At 46.1% G+C, this 24,108-nt stretch overlaps 3 protein-coding genes across 5 annotated transcripts; 1 reads left to right on the top strand and 2 right to left on the bottom strand.

Moving 5' to 3' along the window:
• Window positions 1–208: 208 nt before the first annotated feature.
• On the bottom strand, window positions 209–6,524 carry med17 (mediator complex subunit 17). The gene is made up of 13 exons (XM_062385693.1): window positions 6,376–6,524; window positions 5,598–5,842; window positions 4,975–5,138; window positions 4,577–4,796; window positions 4,306–4,442; window positions 4,115–4,196; window positions 3,805–3,957; window positions 3,445–3,575; window positions 2,868–3,052; window positions 1,922–2,059; window positions 1,602–1,719; window positions 736–895; window positions 209–594 (listed from the first exon to the last, which is right to left on the bottom strand). Exons 2-13 carry the CDS (start codon window positions 5,830–5,832, stop codon window positions 386–388), a joined length of 1,932 nt encoding a protein of 643 aa, XP_062241677.1. The 5' UTR covers window positions 5,833–5,842; window positions 6,376–6,524; the 3' UTR covers window positions 209–385.
• A 147-nt stretch (window positions 6,525–6,671) lies between these two features.
• On the top strand, window positions 6,672–18,832 carry cep295 (centrosomal protein 295). 3 transcript variants are annotated; one of them, XM_062385690.1, is made up of 29 exons: window positions 6,672–7,027; window positions 7,148–7,348; window positions 7,680–7,804; window positions 7,886–7,979; window positions 8,165–8,278; window positions 8,365–8,505; window positions 8,624–8,807; window positions 8,963–9,142; window positions 9,301–9,570; window positions 9,758–9,846; window positions 10,626–10,841; window positions 11,017–11,093; window positions 11,289–12,879; window positions 13,034–13,208; window positions 13,398–13,580; window positions 13,670–13,903; window positions 13,985–14,082; window positions 14,888–14,984; window positions 15,209–15,427; window positions 15,557–15,669; window positions 15,730–16,177; window positions 16,298–16,501; window positions 16,615–17,135; window positions 17,217–17,363; window positions 17,449–17,494; window positions 17,689–17,937; window positions 18,105–18,192; window positions 18,551–18,650; window positions 18,733–18,832. In XM_062385690.1, exons 1-29 carry the CDS (start codon window positions 6,929–6,931, stop codon window positions 18,772–18,774), a joined length of 6,345 nt encoding a protein of 2,114 aa, XP_062241674.1. In that variant the 5' UTR covers window positions 6,672–6,928; the 3' UTR covers window positions 18,775–18,832. The 3 variants fall into 3 exon arrangements, with proteins under 3 accessions (XP_062241674.1, XP_062241675.1, XP_062241676.1); XM_062385691.1 differs by having other exon boundaries at window positions 6,675–7,027; window positions 15,754–16,177; XM_062385692.1 differs by having other exon boundaries at window positions 6,678–7,027; window positions 16,298–16,462.
• A 57-nt stretch (window positions 18,833–18,889) lies between these two features.
• ech1 (enoyl CoA hydratase 1, peroxisomal) lies at window positions 18,890–23,422 on the bottom strand. The gene is made up of 10 exons (XM_062385694.1): window positions 23,135–23,422; window positions 21,891–22,059; window positions 21,330–21,418; window positions 21,124–21,248; window positions 20,859–20,907; window positions 20,398–20,462; window positions 20,242–20,312; window positions 19,895–19,966; window positions 19,479–19,629; window positions 18,890–19,394 (listed from the first exon to the last, which is right to left on the bottom strand). The coding sequence occupies exons 1-10, from the start codon at window positions 23,163–23,165 to the stop codon at window positions 19,290–19,292; spliced, it is 927 nt and encodes a 308-aa protein (XP_062241678.1). The 5' UTR covers window positions 23,166–23,422; the 3' UTR covers window positions 18,890–19,289.
• Between the last annotated feature and the right edge of the window lie 686 nt (window positions 23,423–24,108).

Below are 24,108 nucleotides of genomic sequence, written 5' to 3'. Positions count from 1 at the left end.
TTTTGATTTATTTTAGTTTGGTCGATGTCCCATCTGTTAACATAGAGAAGAAAGGGTTGATGACATGTACTGCAACTAGACACTAGGGGGCCACCGATGTGGTTTTGGGAGCCGTCACGTCTTCCATCTTTATTTACAGTCATCGGTGTTGACCCTCAGGAAACATGTTGTTTTTATGATGACTTGAGAAATCAACACAAACACAAACTGATGACGTTGCTGTTCATTCTGTATCAAATAGTTTGAGGTTCACTGTTCGTTCACTCGCACGTCACGTCAATAATGAACAGATGGAGGAGGAGACACAATGAAATATCACATGTGCCTGATTCTCCTGGGTTCACGTGCTGTGTCTGATTCTCTGTGGGAGTCGGGGTCCTGTTCCCTAAGGGCACGACGTCAGCGCCGCCATGAGCAGCTCCATCTTGTAGACAAAGTTGCGACCCTCCATCCTGCTCCAGTGGACCTCCTTGTTGGGCCCTCGGAGGTGGCTCCACTTGCCGTCCTGGACCACGTCGCTCTTCGGCAGCTCTTTGGTTTGGCTGCGGGGGAACTGGACGAAGACTTTGCAGCCGCTCTCTGGGCCGTTACGCACTGAACAGACACACAAACACACACATTCACATCAGTGACAAAACTCCATGTTAATACAACCATACCTAATCCTGATTTTCTTCTCCTACTCTGTTTACAAAGGAACCACTGAAGCACCAGCAGCTGCCTCGCCCGGCTCACCTGAGATGGCGTACTCTCCGTTGGGGGAAGCGACGGTGACGGCCGAGGCGTTTCCGATGCTCTCCACCGGGCCCAGGCCCACGTGGTTACTGAAGCTGAGGACGTGCCAGCCCATCACTTTGGCCAGCTGCTGCACGGCATGCACCTGATGCTGCGACATCTGTCACGACATGAACACACAGCTTCAACGTCAGGACCAGATTATACGACTCAGATCCACATTTCACTCCAAAACTATTAGAGTGAAATAAGTTCTGTGTCGATCTGACGGACCCTAACTCCCCTTGGATTTTAAGTCTCATCATTGATGCAAGTTTCTGTTTTCATGAACTTATATTTAATACTTTGACATCTATTTTATGTTTTTTGTTTGTTTCAATGAAGTATGTTGATCTGTGCAATTTATGAATTAGATGTTAGTGTTGTGTCACTGCAGATGGAAATGAGCTTTTACTATATGTATTGTTAATCTTGTTTGTGTGGAGCTCATTGCACCAAAGACACACACACTGCTGACAGACACACACACTGCTGACAAACACACACACTGCTGACAGACACACACATTGCTGACAGACACACACACTGCTGACAGACACACACACTGCTGACAGACACACACACTGCTGACAAACACACACACTGCTGACAGACACACACATTGCTGACAGACACACACACTGCTGAAAGACACACACATTGCTGACAGACACACACACTGCTGAAAGACACACACACTGCTGACAGACACACCACGCTGACAGACACACACACTGCTGACAGACACACACACTGCTGACAGACACACACACTGCTGACAGAAACACAGCTCCTGACAGACACACACACTCCACCAGCCGTGGTACCTGGGACAGAAGAAAGTCCTGCAGCTCCTGTTCCTGGTGTGAAAGTGTGACCACACGTCCGTCTCTGTGCACCACTCTGATCTGCTCCACACCGATGTTCAGCTGCAGCTGGATGGACCTGAGCACACAGAACACATCCAACCTCAGATGAGACCACGTAGAATTACATAAAGAGAAAAGATTATTCCTAATTTCAAAAAACACAGACAGCCTCCATATACATGACATTACATGTCTTCAAATTCCCATTATTTGAGTGTATTAATTATTCAGAAACACGTCTATTATGTGAGCAGATTCTCTGGTTCATCTCCTCTTACTTGCAGATCTGCTCGTAGCCCTGAGAGGTGATGAGCACCTTGACGCTGGACTCGTACACGTCGTTGATATTGGACCAGTGAGCCTGGATCTGAGGGTCTTCAATGCGGCTGGCCAGGCTGTCGATGGTCCTCGCCGTCCTGGTGATCACAGATACAAACATTAACTCAGCTGAATTATTACATAGAAGTATACGGAGTACAGGGAATCACTCAGTGGAATATATTCTACACCACCATAACACAATATAGTATAACACAGCAGCCTAAGGTGTTGTGATACATGGACAATTATCAAAGAATCAAAGTCTGCTCCAGGCAGATGAAAACAGCCATGGACGTGTTGTTGAGCACTTTGTTCAGTGTGCGAGGAGTCGTTCCTCCAACTTAACATTTCAAAACCCAAGGATATGTCATCGATTTTAGAAAACCACACACTAGACACTTTTATCAAAGACAAACTGTGGAATGTGTAGAATCCTATAAATTCCTCAAGCCTTTTGTTGACTCCGAACTGAACTTTGAAGCAAACAGTGAAGCTTTGTGCAAAAAGGGTCACGAGCGTTTGTGTTGTTTAAGGAAAATGTTCTATTTTTATAAGGACAAATCCCTAGTGACACTGTTTTATCACACTTTATTGAGTGTGTTTTATCATTTTCTTTGGTGTCATGGTTTGGTGACCTGTCATTAAAAGGAAAGAAGACTGAGTGAGAGAGTGAACTGGTCCAGTCGGCTGATTGATGAGCCTCATGAGAGCCTGGAGACACATTTGTCCCTAACCAATTGATGATAATGCATTTCAGCACTTTTTGTCATGGTTTTTGTGGACTTGATTTCTGTCAGTGTGTTTGGATGGATGCCTTCTCTTTTTATTGCTGCAAAACAAATCTACCTCCAGGTACAAATAAAGTAACCTAAGCTAAATCCCAGATGGTGAAAATGACACTACCTGCTACGTAGGAAGATGTGTTTGGCCTGTTTGATGATTTTCTCCAGCAGCCCCTCACTCTGCTGCAGACTGGAGATTTCAGTTTTGTCGTAAGCCATTGGTCCGGCCAGGCGCTGGCGCTTGTGGCCGAAGGGGGCGCTCGCAGGATGCGGCATCACCACGGAGCTCAGCTGCTGCTTGTGGAACTGGAACAGAAACAAGGTTGTTTGATGCACAGAGCGATGATAAAACTAAAAATGGTTGAAACATGCAGAGACAAAATCACCATGTGGAACAAAGACTTAAGTTAAATTGTTTGAAAAAGGATTAAAATAAATCTTTTGTTATTGTTAATTCAGTTTGTGAAAGAGTCACAAACTTTTAGTAAAGTTTTGAAAATGAATACCATTTTTAAATGTTTACCCCGAACGATACAGGACTTTGACAGCAACCGCTGTACAACAACGATGACACTGTTTCAGAACATATATTTCTGTGTTTGGATTTCATGTCATTCATCATCTAACCCTGCTGACACGACACATCAGCAGAGACCAGGTAGAGCCTCAGATGAGCTGCAGTGACTTCAGGGCCTCACCTCTCTCATCATTTGATGCAGATTGTGTTCAAGCACGTAAAGGTGGTCGTCAGGTTTCGGTTTCTCTGGAGACGTGCGGGTGTTCTTCTTATCGCCCGTGGAGTGGCACAGTGAGATGGACAGCTGCAGACCTGAGCAGGAGGAGCACAGGAACTAACTTTACATACAGAAAAGAAAAAGCAAAGCTGACTCCAGCGTCATCTTTGCCTTTTAAAGAGATTTTTAAGAGATAAGAAGCCACATATTGAAACACGTCTGTGTTTTACTGCAACAAATACAGATCTTCTCATAAACACTCAACAAAACAAAGACTCCATCGCTGCTGAAGCGTTTGGATCTTTGAGGTTGTGATGTTCTCACCTGGGAAAGGTTGTGAGATGATCTGATTCTTCACAACGATGTGAGGGATCTGGGATTTGATCTGGACAGCTTCCCTGGATAGCTGGGCAAAGATCTCCTTACACAGCAAAACGTTCTGAGCTGCTTCCAGCTTCACATGCCAGAGCTGGGTACCTGTGGGAGAGAAAACGAGAGAGCAGGTGAGAAAGAAGATTAAAATGTAGAACATGGAGGAGGATGTAACAGGGAAACCTCAGGGACTTGATACATTGACAGGCACAGATTCAAGCACCAGGATGTGAGATATCGTGTTTTATGTAGTGGACTATACCAGCTTTGGTTTTTGGCGGTCTCCTGAACAGGCTGATTGTTCCTAGATCACCAATGTCTGGAGCTTGTTTCTGGATGGACACCTGAAGACATAGAGAGAAATATTAAAACAAGAAGTTTCTGAAGTCGTCAAACTAATTATTTCTGAATAGTATTCTCTGAAACCTGTTGAAACTCTAGTTTCCCTCTCACCTTGATATAAGCAGATCCCTCCAAATCACTGGGGATCTGGACGTCAAGGGGGCAGTAGTCCTCCGGGAGTTTTTTGTCCAGGTCAATGTCTGTGTTCTTGATCACCTCAAACGTTCCATGGTGAGGAAAGAGGGAACCTGATGGGTATATACAAATTGTTTAAAACATATTATTTTGGGGTTAGACTAGTTAAACGTGTTCAAGTGTCACTTTATAGAAGACAAAAGGCCTTTGACAGATTTGACTGAGCATCCACAAGAGGCTTTGTCACCTGCGCTCCGGTAGCTGAGGTCTCCCAGGATCTTGTCTCCCACTTTACGCAGTTTCCACTGTGAGCGGAGTCGCAGCAGCTCAGAGTTGAAGTCTCTCTGCCTCCTGTTTTCCTGATTCTCTGCCACTGACTTTGTGAGTTTCTCTGCTCCCTTCACGAGGAGCTGTGCTGCTATGGCCAACGATTTCTTTTTACTGATCAGCTGGAACACCTGGGGGGTCTAAACAAGAGCCACATGCAGATATTAGAGTTAGAACTGTGTGTGTCTAACTGGTTACCAGAGAAGGTGCGCACATCACTTTTAGAGTCATGAACCAAAGCTCACACTCTGCATTGTAGTTTCTGTAGAATACATTATTCAGCGTGAACGTTGACAGTGATATTCTTTTGCAGTTTACCTTCCCAGCTGATGGATCCTGAGACACCGGGTCTAAGGCCATGTACTTCTTTTCCTTCACCACGCTGAGCACATCATTGAGAACACACATCTCTGTCAGAGCACTGCGCAGGTTGTTCCGCACCGAGTCCCAGGGCCAGAGAGACGGCTGGAACTTCACTGTGCCTGTGTCCAGAAACCAAGGATAAGGTTTTATTCAAAGTTTTAACATAATATAGATCATATATCAATCTTTTCTCATATGAGTACATTTAGTTTTGAAACCATCAATTAGCAGGGCCATGGACACTAGACTGGAACAGGAAAGTGTTGACAAACAATAGTCTCTGTGCTTTCCTACTTTATGTAATTTAAATAATCCACTGATATTAAAGTTAGTAATTTACCATATTTGCTGATTTCCCTCCATCAAAACATCTCTTTCAAATTTCCAGTGAGTCCAGAAATGTATTGACCAGCAAGGAGCTTGACAGAGACACTTCTGATCTTCAGCTTAAACATGAACTTAGCTGAGCCTCTTCTGAATTGATGATGGATCATTTATTGATGGCATCAGTCAGATGACAGAATCTAGCTCTGCTTCTAACTCCTGCCTTCTTTCTCTTTCTCTTGACCACACGTTACCTTCTTCTTCCTCTGGCTCCTGCTTTCCCCAGTCAGGGTTCCTGTGTTCTCCTTCCACAACATCCTCCTCGGAGTCCGATCCCTGGCTGAAGTCAATTCTCTGTGCCAACTTTGCCAAGTTCTGGGACATGGACAGAGGGGGGACGTACGTCTCTGTTCCATCGAGGGCCACTTCCTGCACCTGCTTCTCACAGGTGGACTCAATGCTGACCCTCACTGCTGGACCTCCAGACATGATGACGAGACTGAGAGGAGAAGGACCAGCAGAGAGAAAAGAGTTTGAGACACAGGGGGAAACCAAGCTCAAAAAGTAGATCCTGTAACTTGAGCTGCCAGACTTTTACATTTCTAAATAACAAAGAAAGCTAACATCACATACCAACACATGACATTACTGTCTATGACTGGTTGTAAAAACAGTTCAGACCTTTTTAAATGATATTCATGACTTTCGTGATACATGTATTTAGGAAATGAATGCCTGTAAGAGTTTTCAAAACATTATAAATACCATGTTATTGTGACCATTTAGGACCTGGAGCTGCGTGTTAACTCTCAAAGCTTCACATAACTAAATACATATAAATACATGAATAATATTTCAATAAGTATAGTTAAATAAACTGAATTAGTTGTATTAGTGACGCCTGCACAAGCTGCTTTTCAGTGTTTACAGCTGCTAGCTAACACCAGCTAGCCACCGGCTGGTCTTACAGGATAAATAAAGAAATATGAATGAATATTATCATAACATTATGTTTGATTGTGTGCGTCTCACCTGTGATGTTCAGCAGACACCAGATTTCACTGTTTACTCACTGGAGGTTTTATTTATTTAAACATAAATGTTCCGGACACAGTTCACAGTGCTCGCTTCACTGGAACAAGGAGTCCTCTGCTGCCCCCAGCGGGCCGGATGACGTTTTTAGCTGCTTCCTGTTTTTTGTCTTTAAAATCACCATCAGGTCACAACTGTTTTATTTTTATTTGATGTAATTTGTAGATATTTTGAATTTGTTTAAGTGGGGATTCATTTCAGGGTGGGAACCTATTTAGTCCATGGGTAGGAACTATTGGTTATGTTTTGTTCTGCCCGGAAACGGTACGGCGGGCAGTTTAAACAACCGGATGTGACGTGAAGAAGAAAACGGTTTTCGGCGTCGCTTCGGTTCAAAATAAACAAAAGTTCGTGCGGCTCGTTTCCCTCTGGGACTCGATGGTTGGTTTTACAAACGTTTAGCTCCGTCGGATGTTTCCTTCATGTGCACGTGGACGTCGTGACGCCGGCGGAGCTAGCGGCTAGCCCCGCTGCTAGCTGCTGGGGTGAGAAGATGAAGAGGAAACTGGTGAAACTGAGACCGAGCCCCAACGAGGAGGCTCGGATCCTAAGAGAAGAACACGAGAGGAGGCGGAAGCTGCGGATACAGCAGGTGAATATTCGCGGCTGTCTGTAAAGTTTGTGTTCTTCTCCACCAGAGATATGACTTCCGTCTCTGGACATCTTCTTCAAATCTCTGAACTCTTGATCCCATGTCTCCTTCGCGCTCCAGGTGCGGGAGCAGCAGCGGCACATCGCTCAGCAGATCCGCCTGGCGGTGGAGCAGAGGCGGCAGCAGGAGCTGGAGCTGCTGGGGGAGCGGCTGCGGCTGGACTGGGAGCAGCAGCAGCAGGAGAAGCTCCACACGCTGCAGAGGTTGTACCAGGAGAGTCTCCAGCAGCTCGGACAGGGACACAGGAGTGCTAAGGAAAATGTAAGATGGTCAATCACAAGAGCAACAGATGCTGAACACATCCGCTAAATAGCAGTATTGGTCAGAAGAAAAGTGTGACAGAATGGAAAATGGAATCGGACTAAAACAAGAAACACAACAGTTTCCTCTCGTCCTGACTGAAGAAGATCAACCTGCTAATGAAGCTTTCACAGCCTTAGAAACATTTCCATCGAGTTTAGATTTAGTGAATTCTGAGAAAATAAAGATAAACTTCTGAAGTCAAAATGTTTACAATAAACTAACCAGGTGATAAATATGATGTTTTTAGAATTGTTATTTGTTTGTGACCATTTTGATTAATTTCATCAAGGAACCCGACTTGGCCGCCATTGCTCAGAGGGAGGAAGAAAATCACGCCAAAGCAGATCAGCGTTATCGAGAAGCCCTGAAGGAGCTGAAATCCCAGAGACTTAAAGAACATGAGAGACAAAGCCAGTGAGCAGCAGCACGAAAATTCACTTCTAAGAAGTTTTCATGTTGAATGCCCTCGGAAAGAACAAGTTTGTTTCTCTGTAGACTCATCAGCTCCAGGAAGAAGGCACTGCAGACAGAAAAGGAGAGATCCGCAAAACTGGCCCGTCTCCCGCCGCCTCCCCCCAACCCCGTTCAGGTGATTCACCCCAACAAATCATTAAGGACACGTTTCTCAGTGTAGGCCTGAGAAGACACTGGGTTTGCTAGCTTGCATGTTAGAGAAGAAATCAGTCTGGTGGCCAGTTTATAAATTCTAATTTAGTTTTTCCAGGTTGCATTGTTTAGTTTCTAAGTGGTAACAGTCTTTTCTTGTTCAAACAGAACATCGATTATAAGAAGCCCCACGTAGTGAAGAAGTCTGATGTGAGCGCCTTCGCTACCACACACTACAACATGCCAGAGAGCACGGTGGACAGAGAGGAAGACACACAGCAGGTACGTCCTCTGATTATCATATGAAATTAACCCCATGGTGTGTTAACTCCCCCCGATCAGAGTCTAATCCATAGATGTGTCCACAGATGAATGCTCATGAGGCGGCTGAGCTGGAGGCGATGAGACGGCAGGAGCTGCAGAGGGACGAATTGAGGAGGAGAGGGGAACAGCTTGAGAAGGCTCGCGCCAGAGGGAGGCAGGCACTGAGGAGGGAACAGCTCGTACAGGTAAAAGCTGTTACTGAGAACAGAACTCATGTTGTCAAAAGTCCTGCTGCAGTTCTTACTAAGAAATCAATGAATCAAACCTCTTTGTGCCTGACGTGTGTTTGGATGCTCTCTTCAGGACCGTGAGCGCTTGCTTGTAGAACTGGAGCACATGCAGCAGACCGACCTGCTGAGGAGGAGACAGCAGGTGTCACAGATGCCTCCTCAGATCTTCCAGCCTCTCTACAAGAGACAGGAGACGAGGGACGACTTCCAGAGGGAGATTGAGTTTGCTTTTGAGGACATGTACACAGGAGAGAGGAGTAAGGACTGATCAGTGCTGCAGTGCTTTATGTTTTGTTGAATAGGGGGATTGAACAAGTATATTCAAAATCAAATTGTTTTGAAGTGAAATTCAGTCTCAAAGCAGCTTTATAGTTTTATTGTAGCCTCTTTAAATGTCTTTGTCTGATCCAAGGGGACAAAGGTGACCTGGTGCTCCAGCTGGCTCCGGAGCCCATACCAGCTCTGTCCACAGGCAGCAAGGACCAAGAGCTGGACGTCACTCTGGATGAGATCACCACACCGGGAACAGAACACTCTCCACATGAAGCTGAGCAAGAGGCTGAGAGCAATGAGCAGGAAACATCTGCTCAAGGTGAAGAGAAGCGACAGAGGAACACTAAGTTCATGAAGTGGTCAGGGTTGTTAGAAGGCTTGAAAATGTCAGTTACTCTTTGGCATGCACACAAAGATCAATACTCTGATCTTCAAACTCATCTCCGCCAATTCATAACTGCATTCATCGTTTTTCAGGATTTTCAGTGGAACCCTCCAAACCTGCTCCTCGGCGGGCGTTGAAGAAACTCCTGGATCGTATCAGAGGTCAGAGGAACCAGTCGACTGAACACAGCAGGCGTGTCTCTCCAGCCGATTCACTGACTGTCATGACTGATCAGATCCCAGAGCGCGACACCACCATAGAGACGGGCTCCCTGACCAGTGGGGAGAAGGACCAACCAGCTCCCATTGAGCTCCTGCAGCCGGTTCTCTCTCCACCAGAGAAAACATCCACGATCGGCAGCTGTAATAAAACTTTACTTTATACTTTGGCTCTCATCTATTGCCCCATCGACACTTTCATTTCTATATTATTCATAATTATAACTGGTACATCAAAATGTTAAATATTTATTCTTGACCATTTTGCATTCTCGTTTGTTTAGATGTTATAAGGTTGTAAACTTCAGTTTCTTGTATTTAATTTGATCAGCAGTGGAGACGTCACCTGCAGCAAATACTCGACAACCCGATGAGCTCGCAAACAGAATCCAAGACTTTGGAGAAGAACGAAAGAAAAGGGTAAATATACACCCTGTTTATACACAGTGAATGCAGGTAGATAATGATTCACAGATAATCAGGTCTAATGCTTTTATACCTCATATAAACATCACAAGATCACACTGTAGAGATGTGGGAACATGGAGCTGCTGTTCCATCTACTAACAGGACACATAACAGTCCAACACTTTCTTGTTTCAACGCACATGTCACAATTTATTACAGCTGTTTGAATTTGAGTTGTCAGCAAACCCGCTATTTCAATTTGAGCTGCCTTGTGATTGGTCAGAAGGTATTGAGCCAGGTGCTCATCGTCACTTCATCAGTGCAGCCTCCATGTAAAGCAGAGTTTGCTGCTCAGTCACTCGTCTCCGTCTGCTTTGGACCTGTTTTCTGTTTTGATCCATAAACACCTGCAGACCTTTTTTTTATTCCGTGTTCTGGAGCCAAAGCAACGGAATCTTTTTGTGGCAAAACTTTTAAAAGCAACGTGAAGTTGAGAATATTGGAGACCGGTGGATGTTTCATTGAATCCTGCAGAGAAAGACACAAGCTTCCTTCTGAGCTGGTTGTGATTTTCTGTGGAGACGGTCGATCCGCTGGAGGTCGACAGTCACCTGGACACATTTTATTATGTTGGCTCCGAAGTGTCCACTTCAATTATCTTTAAGGAAACTGATTCCTTAAATGTTTTTTGAGCCCTGCTGCAAATAAGATTATTGGTTTGAATCTGGCACTATGATCGACCTGGGGGTAATTCTGCAGTGACTGTTCTACCTGCTTTTTCATTTGTGTAGGAGGAGCAGCTTGAGCGGGAGAAGCAGCAGCAGTTGGTTTTGCTGCAGGAGCTTGAAAAGCAGAAGGTCAAACTGGAGCAGATGCTGCTGGAGGCTCAGCATGAGAGGGAGCATCTGAAAGCTGCTGCTGGGAAGCAGGAAGTGGATTTCAACCGATCAGACGGAACTGACCAGGATCAGGAAGTGGTCTCGGTTCTCACTGGTCCAGCAACTGAGGTCAGTCTCAGTTTTAAAGCTGTTCATGGTCCTTGTCATTCTTCGTATTGTGATAATTTCGAAATTCGTTTTTACAGGTTTTTAGGTAATTTCAAATAATCCGATCAGCGTTTTTTTCAGATCCGTTCAATTACTTCAGTGACTTGATTGTTAGCTACACCTCTGCTTTCTGCAGCTGGAGCCCCCTGCAGGTGAGGATGACCACCACCGGAGGATTAGAGAATATCAACAACGTCTGCTGGAACAAAACAGGTGAGTTTTAAAGTCTAATGATGAAATATGACTTGTGATTCAACACTTTTCTATTTGAGTGTTCTTTAATGTAAATATCTAAAGGTTTAAGGTGTCATACTGTGTCGATTTTTTAAATCCCCTTGGTGTAGATTTGGGTAAATGAAGGTCAAACACACTTGACTTTTAATCCTTTTCCATCTCTTTTTAATTTAGAACTCACCAGAGGTCCGTGGAAGTGGCTCGCCAGCGTCTGGAGGAATACCAGCGAGCTCTGCGAATTCGTTACAGCATGACCTCCCCATTGTTGCAGTCGGCTGTCGTTCCTCCAGGTCACCCACCGCTGCATCTTCCAACCCCTCCACCTCTAACTACAACTCCTGGAGTCCCATCATTCATCCATAATAAACCACTGACCTCAATAGAAGTTCCCACTAGAGAGTCTGACATTCTGGTTTCACCTCCTCTTACTGGCTCCAGTTTGAGCGCTGGTTTCAAGCTGCTACCTGGAGAAGTGGAATCTCGCTCAAATTGTTCAAGGAACCAAAGAGCAGACGTGAGCTCCTGGCTCACCGACAACATAATGGAGAGAGTAACCGAGCACCTCCCACAGAGGGTGAGACCCTCGTCGCTCAAAACAGAGCCTCCGCCTCACAAACTGTTCACATCACATCCCTCAACCAACATCCCACTCCAGCGATCCTCTGATCCCATCCAGGCCACCAGCTCGAGCATCTGGGATGATGCACCACGGGTTCCAGGCCATGCAGAGGTTCAGCCCGGGGTCGTGTTTCATGGTTCCCTGCAGACGATGAGCTCCAGAAGAGACGACAAGGAGAGGCAGAGGCGGGAGCTGCAGGAGTTCCAGAGGCGTGTGCAGGAGCAGAAGGAGGCGATAGAGCTGCAGAAAGAAGAGGAGAGGCTGAGGGGAGAGCTGCAGAAGGTGCACAAGCAGGAAGTGGAGCTGCAGGAGTTCCAGAGACGGAAAGTAGAGCTGCAGGAGTTCCAGAGACGGGAAGTAGAGCTGCAGGAGTTCCAGAGGCGTGTGCAGGAGCAGAAGGAGGCGATAGAGCTGCAACAAGAGGAGAGGCGGAGGGGAGAGCTGCAGGAGTTCCAGAGACGGGAAGTAGAGCTGCAGGAGTTCCAGAGACGGGAAGTAGAGCTGCAGGAGTTCCAGAGGCGTGTGCAGGAACAGAAGGAGGCGATAGAGCTGCAACAAGAGGAGAGGCGGAGGGGAGAGCTGCAGGAGGTGCATAAGCGGGAAGTGGAGCTGCAGGAGTTCCAGAGACGCATGCAGGAGCGGAGGGAGGTTGTAGACCTGCAGCAAGAGGAGAGGCGGAGGGTAGAGCTGCAGGAGGTGCAGAGAAACATGCAGGAGCAGAGACGGGAAGTAGAGCTGCAGGAGCAGAGAAGGGAAGTAGAGCTGCAGGAGTTCCAGAGACGTGTTCAGCAGCAGAGGGAGGCAGTAGAGCTGCAGCAAGAAGAGGGGAGGCAGAGGGGAGAGCTGCAGGAGGTGCAGAGAAACATGCAGGAGCAGAGACGGGAAGTAGAGCTGCAGGAGCAGAGAAGGGAAGTAGAGCTGCAGGAGTTCCAGAGACGTGTTCAGCAGCAGAGGGAGGCAGTAGAGCTGCAGCAAGAAGAGGGGAGGCAGAGGGGAGAGCTGCAGGAGGTACAGAGACGCATGCAGGAGCAGAGGGAGGTGGTAGAGCTGCAGCAGGAAGATGAGAAGCGGAGGCGGGAAGATGAGATGGAGCAGATGAGGCAGCAGAAGGAGACGTTAAAGGCTTTGATTCATACTGACGCACAAGTAAGTGAAGAAGTTCGGTTTTGAGTTTGTTTAAGTCGAACTCGATTAGAAACATTGGTGTGAATTAAAGTTAAAGACATCTGAATTGTTTGAGCCTCTTTTTCTCAAAAGCTCTTAAAAATATCTTTCCTGTGCTCCCCCCCCCCCCCCTCAGCCAGTTCCAGACGTTTCCAGTGAAGAGTTGGTTTCAGAGAACACGGGTCAGACTCGCCTCAGGTTACTTGCGTTCCTGCTGAAAGCGATCGAGGAGTCTAACGGAGGAACGTTGTCACACCTCCAAGACCCCGACACCAGAGAGGCCACCCTTCACCTACCACTGGGTGGCAGTGGTGAGTCCGTCTTTAACACTTTACTCAATCCACCTTCTCATGTTTCAGTCTGATCTCATGAGACCGATTTACTGTCACGTTCATGCTACTTATTCAAATTGATTGTATAGATTTATATTTAATTCTGCATTAGTGTTTAAATTAATTATAAATGCTGCAGTTTCATTCAAACCAAATTTTTTATTTAAGATCCCATCGCTCAGACCAGTGTTCCTGCTCCCGTCCTCCTGCCAGAGCTCCTCCCTCCTCCAGTCCGAGCAGCGAAGCCCCCAGTGACCCGCATCCGACTGGGAATCATGGAGGCGACTGAACAACACGAGCTCAGTGCGATTCAAGAGGTGGAGACGTCCGTCATGAACGACAAAGTCACAGGTCGGCTCAGCCCCAGAGACAATTATTACAATAAAACTATGAGAGCAGCATAGAGTGTTGGCTGATTTGATACGTATTGTTTCCTCCAGGTCCAGAGAAGAACCTGAAGGTACCATCAGCTGTAAAATGGGATCTGGAAGAGGAATCCGATTTGTCCATCTCATCTGACAGAACTCTGGACACGCCCTCTGTGTCCAGCAGCGGGAAACGGACGGTGGACAGCTCGAGCAGCTCCGGGACAAACTCTGAGACGTCCCACCATCACATCTGGAGAGAGAGACTGCTGACGGGAGCAGTGACCTCTCCAGAATCCTCAGAGCCTGGTACGTAGAGGTGAAGGAATACAGACGAGGAACATTGGAGCATTTTGAATATTTCCCCTGTGCTGAACCTTGTTTGTTCAGATTCAGTCCTGAGAAGGATCTCGCCTCCTTCGTCTGACTCTGGGAGAGGAGCTGACGTCTCTGGACCGGCAGCCACAAGCTACAGGTCCTTCACAGAGGTAACCAGAGCAGCTGAGGCAGCTCTTAGTGTTTCCTCTGGAACGAGTCGCTAATGTGAGAGTCACGGGTGAAGGAGCAGTTCAGTCAATATGTAGAGAATCCTCATCAATCTGCTCAAATAGAAGCCACCTTCTGAGGTGCACTTGATGGATGTATGATTTGGATTTCAACATTTTAACAAACATGGTCCTATGGTTAGTTATCTGAGTTTCACTGCATGTTGCCTGTGATTCTTTTCTAAAAGCTCTCTGAGGTTCACATGTGGATCGATGATGAAATTTAGCCAAATCTGAAGCTTTGGCAGGATCTGCCTCTGACTTTGATTATGGATGAGAAGCTTTTCTCCATTTTGTGTGTTTGTGTGTGTGGGAGATTGGTTTTTGTAGAGTGGAATGTGTAAAGAGTGGTGTCTTTTGTGTGTTTCTTTTTCTGAGCGATGATGTGAAATTACTGAACCAGAAAAGTATTTAATCAAAATACATTTAGTGATGGTTTCTACACTTGAGCTGAGCTCGACTTCTGTGTTTAACTGTGTGAGTGTGTGTGTGTGTGTTTTGTGTGTGGGGGTGTTGTATGAAGTATAGTGTATAAGTCAGGATGTGATGTTTTGTGTGTGTTGGAGTTGTTTGGAGGAAAGTGTATAAGTGTTTTTGTTTTGTTTGTTTTCTGAGCAATGATGTGAAATTACTAAACCATAAAAGTATTGAATCAATACATTTCATGATGGTTTCTACACTTGAACTGAGCTCAGCGAGAACCTAACGACTTGGAACGTATGAAATGACCTGTGTGTGTGTGTGTCAGTCTCCCCTCAGGCCTCCTGACCCCGACTGCTTCTCCTCCACCACCATCTCCAGCGGCAGCTACATCACCACCGATCCTGAGCAAAACGTGAACACTGGTGAGACGACAGTAACGTGTCATTTAGCTCGGTGTGCTCTACCCAGATCCCCCCCCCCCTCTCCACTGAATGATCTATGTTCCTGTTGTTCTGACGCATCCTTCCCAGAGTTCATGTCTGAAAACAAAGAGCTGCTGGAGCAGAGCCCCAGAACCAGTGTCAAGAGTTTTTCTTTTTAATCTTAGTTTGAGCCTGAATCCTTCTCCCCTCTCTCACTTCTGTAGACACATCCCCAGCTGTCACGCTCTGTGAGGAACAAGGAGCTGATGTCCTCGACGTCTCCTCTCCGACCGCTCAACTCTCCTTCATCAAGGACACGTCGGCTGCACGTCGTCATGGTGTCGCCGTTCAGACTCTGTTCAACGACGGCAGCATTCAGCGAATTATAGAGCGATACACGAGGGAGCTCGACTTCTCCCTCAGCTCCGCCGGGAGAGCGACAGGTAGATCCAGTTACCAACATTTGAATGGGTTCTCTCCTGACCCACACACGTCCTCCCACTTGGTTCAGTGGTAATCATCCCACAGTTTTCCACATGTTTATAATCATTAATCCTTCTCTCCCTCCTCAGACAGTGAAGCCTCGTATGTGGACGAGCCCGGTTCTGTGGGTGGAGCCTCGGAGGGCGAAGGCGCTGCAGGTCGTCAGACTCCTCCCCCAGGGCCTCGGACTCAAAGTGACCTGGTCAGTGACTCTCAAACCACTTTACCCAGTTCAACAGAGCAGAGTTTGAACTCTAATCAGTCAGTTGATCTGTTTTTGTTACAGGATCGAGACTTTCGTGTCAATCCAATCCTGGATCCCTTCTCAGGTGACACCTCATTACAGGCTGAGGACTCGTTCAGGCCTCTGATTGGCCAGCTGGCAGAGCAGTCCTCCTGCCTCGCTGCTGACCAGAGGGACTCGGCCATGGAGCGACTGGTCGGTCAACCGTCGGCTCACTCGTCCATGATCGGTCAGCTTCAAGTGAGCGTGGGTCAAGGGGCGTGGGATTCCAGTCTGAGTCGGATGATTGGTCGACTCTCCCATCGGTCCAGCGTTAATGGTCGGAGCGGCTGGCAGGACGCGAGTCAGCTGATGGGTCCGATGGTGGAGGAGCCGTCGACCACGTGGTTGGATGAAGTTCAGGAGGAAAGCCAGATGAGACCTCTGGTCGGGGAGCCAGACACCGATCAGCACAGTGGAGTCTCAGGTAATGGAGGGGGGAGGGGGGGGGGACAAGACTCCAACTTTCCACTGATTCATTCATCTGATTAACAAATGATGGATGGAAGGAAAATAAGTCTGTTGGTTTCTCTGCTGCTGTTTGCAGGTGAATGGACCAACATGGATCCCAGTGTCCCAGCTGAGGCCAGTTTACCATCACACCCAGCATCGACACACTGTGCCTCTGCCCCGGCTGCCAGTCCACATCCACAGGACCAGATACCACAGAACCAAACCAGTCCAATGGACCTGGACCCCGAAAGGACAGACGGTGAGAAAACAGTGACTTCAAGTGACCAAAGACCTTATGGTGATTTGAACACAGCAGGGAAACTGTCATTGTGTCTGATATAAATAAGTTTCCTATCGAAGCTGCAGTGGTTTTTCTTGCCTGGTAAGAAACTTAACTTTGATCACTTTTAGTTTTTCCAGGCTCGGACTCTTTCCACCCGCTGCTGGCTGAGCTCACCCACAACGACACAGCCGACCCCTCCATGACCTTTCACCTGCTCTCACACAAAGTGCTGTCCTCACCGGAGCTGAGCAGTGAAGAGTCCAGTGCCTCCTCTCCTCCTGGAGGCTCTGACACTCACAGTGACTCCTCTCCTCCTGGAGGCTCTGACACTCACAGTGATTCCTCTGTCGAGTCCGAGCCGTCGCCTGAACGCCTTCGCTCGGAGGATCCTGCCTCACACCAACTCCTCCAGGACCAAACCCAGGAATCTGCCCTCGTGCTGGAAGACACCATGAGTGCAGACGTGGAGCTGAGTCTGTCAAAATTAACCATGTGTGATGAAGCACCTGCTGCAGGCACGTCACAGCCAGCAGGAGGCGCTGCAGACAGGTTTCAGGATTCAGTTCAAGTCAGAGACGTTTGTGAAGAAATGACGTCTGAGCCGGGCTCCGACCTGAGGAGGGATACTCCCCTCTTCCGTAGGATTATGGTATGATCGCATTGTCAATCATTTTATTATTGTAACGTGTGATGACATCGTCTGAGTTGTGTCTTTTCCACTTGGCCTCAGGAAGCAGCCTGTGAGAAGGGGATCCTGGAGCAGTCGGAGATAACACTGGTGAGTCTGACCGACGAAGACACGACCATCACTGAGGAAGAGGGAGTTTGTGAAGAGAACAATCCAGATGAGGAAGGACAGAAAAGCAAAGAGACAAAGGTACCTGTACATCTATCAGTGCTGTGACCCCCCCCCCCCCCCCCTCTGTAGTGACAGATTTCTGATCTGAACATGTCTCCTGTAGGAGGCAGAATCCACGTCATCTGAGGACGGAGCTCGAACTCATCCAGGTAAAGATGAGTAGATGAGATCAGCAGAGCCGTGGGGAAGCTGCTGATTGGACCAGGAATAGGTTTCCTTTGTTTAACTGACAGAGAAAATAATTAGTGGAGCAAGTCTTGATAGAATTAAAATGTTATTTCTCTCCGTCAGATCTTTTGTGAACTTCAGTAAACATCTCCCTCTGTTCCTTCCCTCCATGAAGTGCCGGTCCTGGACGTTCACTGGGGTCTGAGCAGACGCCTGCAGGACGTGAACGAGCAGAAGCGCAAGGCTCTGATCCAGAGATCCTCTCGCAGGGTGGAAGGCATCAAGGCCAAAGTGGCTCTGAACAAGAATCGAGCTGAGTCTGAAGCAAGAGAAGAGGAAACCGAACTTCAAACAGAGTCACAGGCTGGAGAGAGTAAAACGTCTGGTTTCATCCAGAAGAACAAGTGTCAGCCTCCACCTCCAGGTTTGGGAACTTCATATTATTTCTTATTTACTTCCTTGTCTTTCTCTCAACCTTACTATGTAGAGTGCTTTGTTTTCAAATGAGTTTCTATCTTTTCCTGTCTTTCCATTTCTCTGTCGCTCTGTCTCTCATCAGTTCATTTTATTCCGACCTCTGTTTTCTGCCAGCGAGCGCCTCTATGCTGAAAGAGGTGAAGCTCTACGGCCCAGAGCAGCGGAAGCGGGACGTGTGTGAGATGTACCAGAGAACTCAGAGGTGAGAGGAGGAGGATCCTGAACGGTTACTCCACCAGAACACACGGAGCTGACAGGGTTCAAATCTTAAAGGAAAACATTTCTGGCTGAGAAAACTTTGAACTTTAAGTCATATTTTAGAGATTGAACCTTTTAGAAGTGGATACATACATAAAACTAGAAGCTTACTGAGTAGAGCTCACACCCCCGCCCAGGCGCAGCAGTCTCCTTATGAATCCACATTTATCTCCTATAGTAAAAGATGTTGTTCCCGACCTGCACACATCGGCCCATTGTTTTTACATAATCTAGCAATTAACAAACGCTGATGAAAACCTTGATGGAATTAAATCTCATCCCAACTCAATCTGTTTCCTCAGACTGTTCCATCAGCTGGAGGAGGTGAAGCAGCAGAAAACCATCCGGAGCCGACGGGAAGCTTCGGCACAAAATCGACTGAAGGCCAAAGAATTCCACAAGGTAAAAAAAAACCTGACGTTAAAACGGATTCACTTGTTGTTGAATTGAGTTTGATAGAATTATTTCTTCCATCTCTTCACAGAAAACTTTAGAGAAGCTTCGAGCCAAGCAGACGCAGCAGTGACTCACTGTGAAAGTTTTACTTTTTAAAGTTTTATCAATAAAGTATTTAAGTTATTTAATCTGACTGAATTAGACCTGAATGTGGTTAAAGTAGCAGGTTTTTATAATCAGGCAACTTTCAGATGAGTGTCTTTTTAATAAGAAAACATTCATGAGGTCATTTACAGATGAAAAACACTGGATGTTATTTAAATGTTAAAGTGAGTGAGTCTAAGCAGGTGAGTGAGCTTCACTGACGTCTGTCACTCACTTTCACCTGAAACGTTAAGACTCCTCATCCACACATGAAGGACGATCAAGTCCTAGTTTAGATGCAGAGTGAAACATCCTGATTTCAGATGCTGTTCCATACAAACATTGAAGATCTTTGGGATGAAATCCATCTCCTCACTGGTTCACGCCTCCATCTCTGAATGTCTCTCCTCCTCCTCTCCTCAGGTTCCTTGTTAGTTTTTTAGATTTGTTATGAGCACGTTGTTTTTCGTTAAGGCCACGACAGCAGCTTCTCATGAGGTTTCAGAGTTTGGAGAAGGTCACGGTCTTGGGGCTTTTCTTCTCCATGGAGGCCTGAGCGGATTTGATCACATCGTCGGTCTGAAGCATGCTCATGTTCCACGTGGCCTGAGGGGAAGAGAACAGATCCAGTGACTGAGGCCGGAGGATGCTGACTGACCTGGTTTGTCTTGAGGGACGTGGTGAAGTTACCATGTAGTCCAGCCCCTCTGCCACGCTGTGGTCTCTGGAGTAGAGAAGGTTGATTTTGGTGCCTTGCACAGCGACAGGGCTGCGACCCGCGATCTCCCCGGCCATCTCCACCGCCCCGGTGATCATGGCCTCCTTATCTGCAAACACTCGGCTGCACAGCAAACGTGTGGATTTTAAAATAGGTGAAAATCAACAAGGTTTGATGTGTAGTTGAAAATCTTTCCTTAATATAAATATTACTGAGTAAATCTGCAGCGCAATAAACTTTAAGCTCAATCCGGTTTGACTCCGCCCCTCAATGATCTGTAGAACCAGGTTGTCATGTTCCTGTAATCTGCTTTGTCCTAAATTGAGTTAGAACCATAGAACAAAAGGTGTGAGGGTGTGTTGTGTAGCTGGTGCATGAGGATGTGTACCTGACCAGTCCGCTGCTCTTGGCCTCGTCTGCGTACATCCTCCTGGCCGTCAGAGCCAAGTCGTTCACCAGGCTGCACACAGGCCAGGGAGGGTTTTACCATCTATACCACCAGGTCCTGAGAAACTGTCTTACTGCATCGAATACAACAGGACTCTCGTACATTTTAGATACAAGTAAAAACGAAAGTATGAGTATATGACTTAATGATGTTTTTGTGACGTAGTACTGAGACCAACTCGTAACTGTCACACTGGTGTAACTGGTACTTTGGTAATTCTGTTGCTTGTACATGCTTGGCTCAGCACATCACGTGTTTCCGTCATATTATTAGAAAACTCTGTTTACCTGCGGCTGCCGATGACTTTAGGAAGTCTCTGCAGAGTCCCAACGTCTGCTGCAAGGCCAATATCTACTTCCTGTCAAACACAAAGCTGGCTCCGTTTAGTTTTAATCATCTTCGCCATGTTCTGGAATCAAGAGAATTTCCTGACAGGTTCTTACCTTCACCTGGAACCAGGCGTCCTGGGTACACAGGCGGATGTCGCAGGCTGTGATCAGGTCCACACCTGCAGCAGAGCAGCGTCCAGTCAACTCACTGTCTCTCATTCATAATCAAATCCTTTCATAAAATCTTTAACTACTAATAAATGAACATGGCAAAAAAATATACTAGAAAGTAAGAAAAAGAACTGAGGCAAAGTTTCTCTGGAGAAACTGAGGAAAAGAATCAACGACAGGATTCTGACTGTTCAAAGAACAACGGAGACCGAGGGTGAGATTCACAGGAATCTGATGTTCATGCACCTCCTCGTCAGGAAGAACCTGGACTACACTGTACGTAGTGAGACCACGTTCAAGAATAAAACCTGATGAACTCTGATGCATGTGAGGAAACACTGCGATGTGTGATTCAAAACAAAATAAAACAGAAGTACGTGGAATCTGAGCTTGACGCGTCTCACCTCCTCCTATACAGGCTCCGTGCACGGCCACCAGCACAGGCTTTGGACACTGAGAAGAAAACAACCATGAAGGATTTTACAGGAAAACACATTCACAACCAAATACGTGACAAACGTGTGACTGGTCTCATCTTAAATTCAGAGCTGATAAATCCATTTAATTTCAAACTCCTCAAATGAAACTATCTACTCGTGTTGACAGTAAACTGAAGGTTCTGCGTTCTTCACGCTGTGAGGAACAGAACCCATCTCCAGAGCTTCTCACCTTCTCAATGACGGAGAAGGTCTCTTGATACTTGGCGATCTTTCTTCTGAGGCTCCAGGAGATTCTGGCCGTGTCATCGCCCTGAGGCTGGAGCACGTCACTGGCCATGTCCATCAGATCAATACCTGGACAACAAGGCTCCATCAATAAACACAACTCTCTGAAAACAGCACAATTCTTAATGGTAGAAAGGGTCGGATCCCCACCAGCTGTGAAGAGCCTCCCTGCTCCAGAAACAACCACGACTCTGCAGTCTGGGTCTGCGGCGAGATCATTGAAACACTCCACCATCTCACTGCCGGAGAACAGACCAACACACGTCAGCTGGGAACTTCACACAACTGAGGGACTTTTCATTTTCAGGACAGAATGATGAGAGTTCAGTTAGAAGGAAATCTGCTTCCTGTTTCAACACAGCCGTCTTAAATTGTTCAATATCATAAGTGTGTTGAAATTAATTTGCAATCACTTGTATATATATATATATATATAATTATTTTGAAAATCACATTAGTTTATTAAGTATAAATGGAACAAGTGTATTTGCACAATGTGAATGTAATGTAATCAAAGAAAAACTAGTGTTGCTTACTTGTGCAGTAAAAATACATTTTAAATTGTTTTAGGTAAATTCTCACACGTTTATAATTCAAAATATATTTAAACATGGATATCCAGCTAAACATTTGTCACTAGTTTCATTATAATTACACATTTGTTTTGAACGTTGTGACCAATGATAGCACTTCGATAGAAAAGCCTCCTGCCTCCAGAAGGCTGAGTTCATGGCGTTGAGCTTCTCCGGACGATGCAGCTCCACGTGGGTGACGCACTTCGCCGGGTGACTGATGGCGAGCGTGGTGAAGGGAGAGGTGGGACCAGCAGGAGACGACATGGCTCTGACCACAGACGCACTGGGAAGCCACAAACCTCGGTCTGAGGGAAATCCACACAACCATCAGAAGTTAATCCTGAACTAAAGTGAAAACAGCAGCAGGAGACAGGACTCTTCTGTGGACATGAAATCTGACAGTGACAAGAAAAATTGAAAAACTGAATTTATGATGATGAATAATTATGACTTTATACAAGAATGTTGCTGCAGTTATTTTCACATGGATTATTTGTTGGAATACTTTGTTTAAGTTGCCAGAACATGTGAAACATTTCTCTTTCGATAAAGAAACGACAAAGAGGAAACTTTAAAGGTCTAATTCATCAGATCAAAAATAAAAGCATCAGGATTCACATCTGAGAATCTGGAAACAAACAACAAAATAAAAAATGACTGAAACTCTCATTTGTTCCTAATGTGTTGACATATCGCTGAACTGAGTCATCGCTGAACTCTCAGTTTTAATAAGTCATCAGCTGTTTCTACTTCTTGAGCTGAAACCTGAAGCCAGAGAGTCTTCATGGAATTTGGGGAAAAGCTCGATCAGTTTTTCTAACTTTCCATGACCTGTCGGTGAATCTGGATGAAACCAGTAAGACATGCCTGAGGACTGGTGTTTAAGTGGTACACTGAATGGAAATGTGGTTTCACCAGGGGAGTGTCTGAACTCACTGGGTCTGCTGGTCTTCCAGCACCTCAGGCTCATGGAAACTGGTTTAACAACCAGTCAGTTAATGAATAACATTTACCACATATTAAAGATATTAAATCATTTGTACTGACAAGTCTCACGGTCTGTTAATGCTAAGCTAACCTCTCAGGTTGTGTTAGCTTCCACAGAACAAACAGACTTGAACTCAGTAAAGAAACATGGAAGCTCCTGTTGTGACCTTTCACCTAGAAACACTCAGATCTGCTGCTGACCTCAGATCCTCCAGGTTCAGGTCAGGAGCTAAAAAACATCTGGAGGGTTCACATCTGTCCACTAAACAAGTGAATAACAACAAACAGCTGCAACACACAACAGAGAACAACATACATAAGCCAACTACACACAACAGAGAGCATACAACAGCTAACTACACAACAGAAACAACACCAACCTGTGACACTTACACTGTCTGACCGCGGATCTGAGGGAGAACATCGCAGGTTGTAGAATCCTGAGTTTAATGATTGATCAGGTTAGCTAACGTTAGCCTGGAGCTAACTGCTAGCTTACTAATCTAAAGTCTTCGGGGATAAAGTTCACTGGTTCGAACAGAGGCAGAAACACACACCAGTTGTGTGAAGGTTCACTGCTGGTTGTGATACACAACACACTACAATGACAAGCTGTGACCCTACACCTAGCTTAGCTTTAGCCTCCTTTACAACTGGATACGGTGGCCGATGAAGCTCAAGCTGGAAAGTCAAATGAAACCAGGTGAAGAAGACGAGCAGAGAAAAGCCCTGAATCACGTGATGTCACAAACTACAGAGAAACACTGAGTCCAGAGGAGAAGTGGGAAAAACTGTTTAACGTCCCAACGCAACAAAGATCAGTTAATCTATAATTAATGGTGTAGGTACATGTGATGTGTGTATATAAATATATATTCCCCTGGCCATTAGACTCTAAACCAAACCCATCCTGCAAAAACCAACCAAAATACAGCTAAACCCATTCTCTCTGCTTCATTTTCTACTTTAATGAGTCTGCACTTTGTGTTTTAGAGATTTGTTTTGTTTCTTTCCCAGTCTATACGAATAGAAGGTGAATAAAAGACTGGGCCCCAACGTGTAGACGACCCATTTTCAGTTCCATGTTGGTCTGTTTGTAGTTTTATTATTGTCATCATTAGAGTCTTAATTTCTGCATCTCTGAAGAGGAACTACAACTCAGTGTAGTTGTTAATGTAACAACTACACTTTCTGCCAAATAATCGCTTTTAAAACTCTTAAACCCAGAGGAAGTAGTTAAATGAGCCATAATCCAGATGTGTGATATTAAGATAGAGGCCTGAAGTTCAGATGGACACCCTGACGACCAGTGTGGACGTGGATAAGAACACATCCAGACATGGTATTAATAAACGACCCCCCCCAAA

This window comes from Platichthys flesus, chromosome 4 (genome assembly GCF_949316205.1).
Source record: "Platichthys flesus chromosome 4, fPlaFle2.1, whole genome shotgun sequence".
Taxonomy (NCBI): domain Eukaryota; kingdom Metazoa; phylum Chordata; class Actinopteri; order Pleuronectiformes; family Pleuronectidae; genus Platichthys; species Platichthys flesus.
The sequence above is the reverse complement of the archived record's forward strand: the minus strand, read 5'-3'. Positions and strand labels throughout refer to the sequence as shown.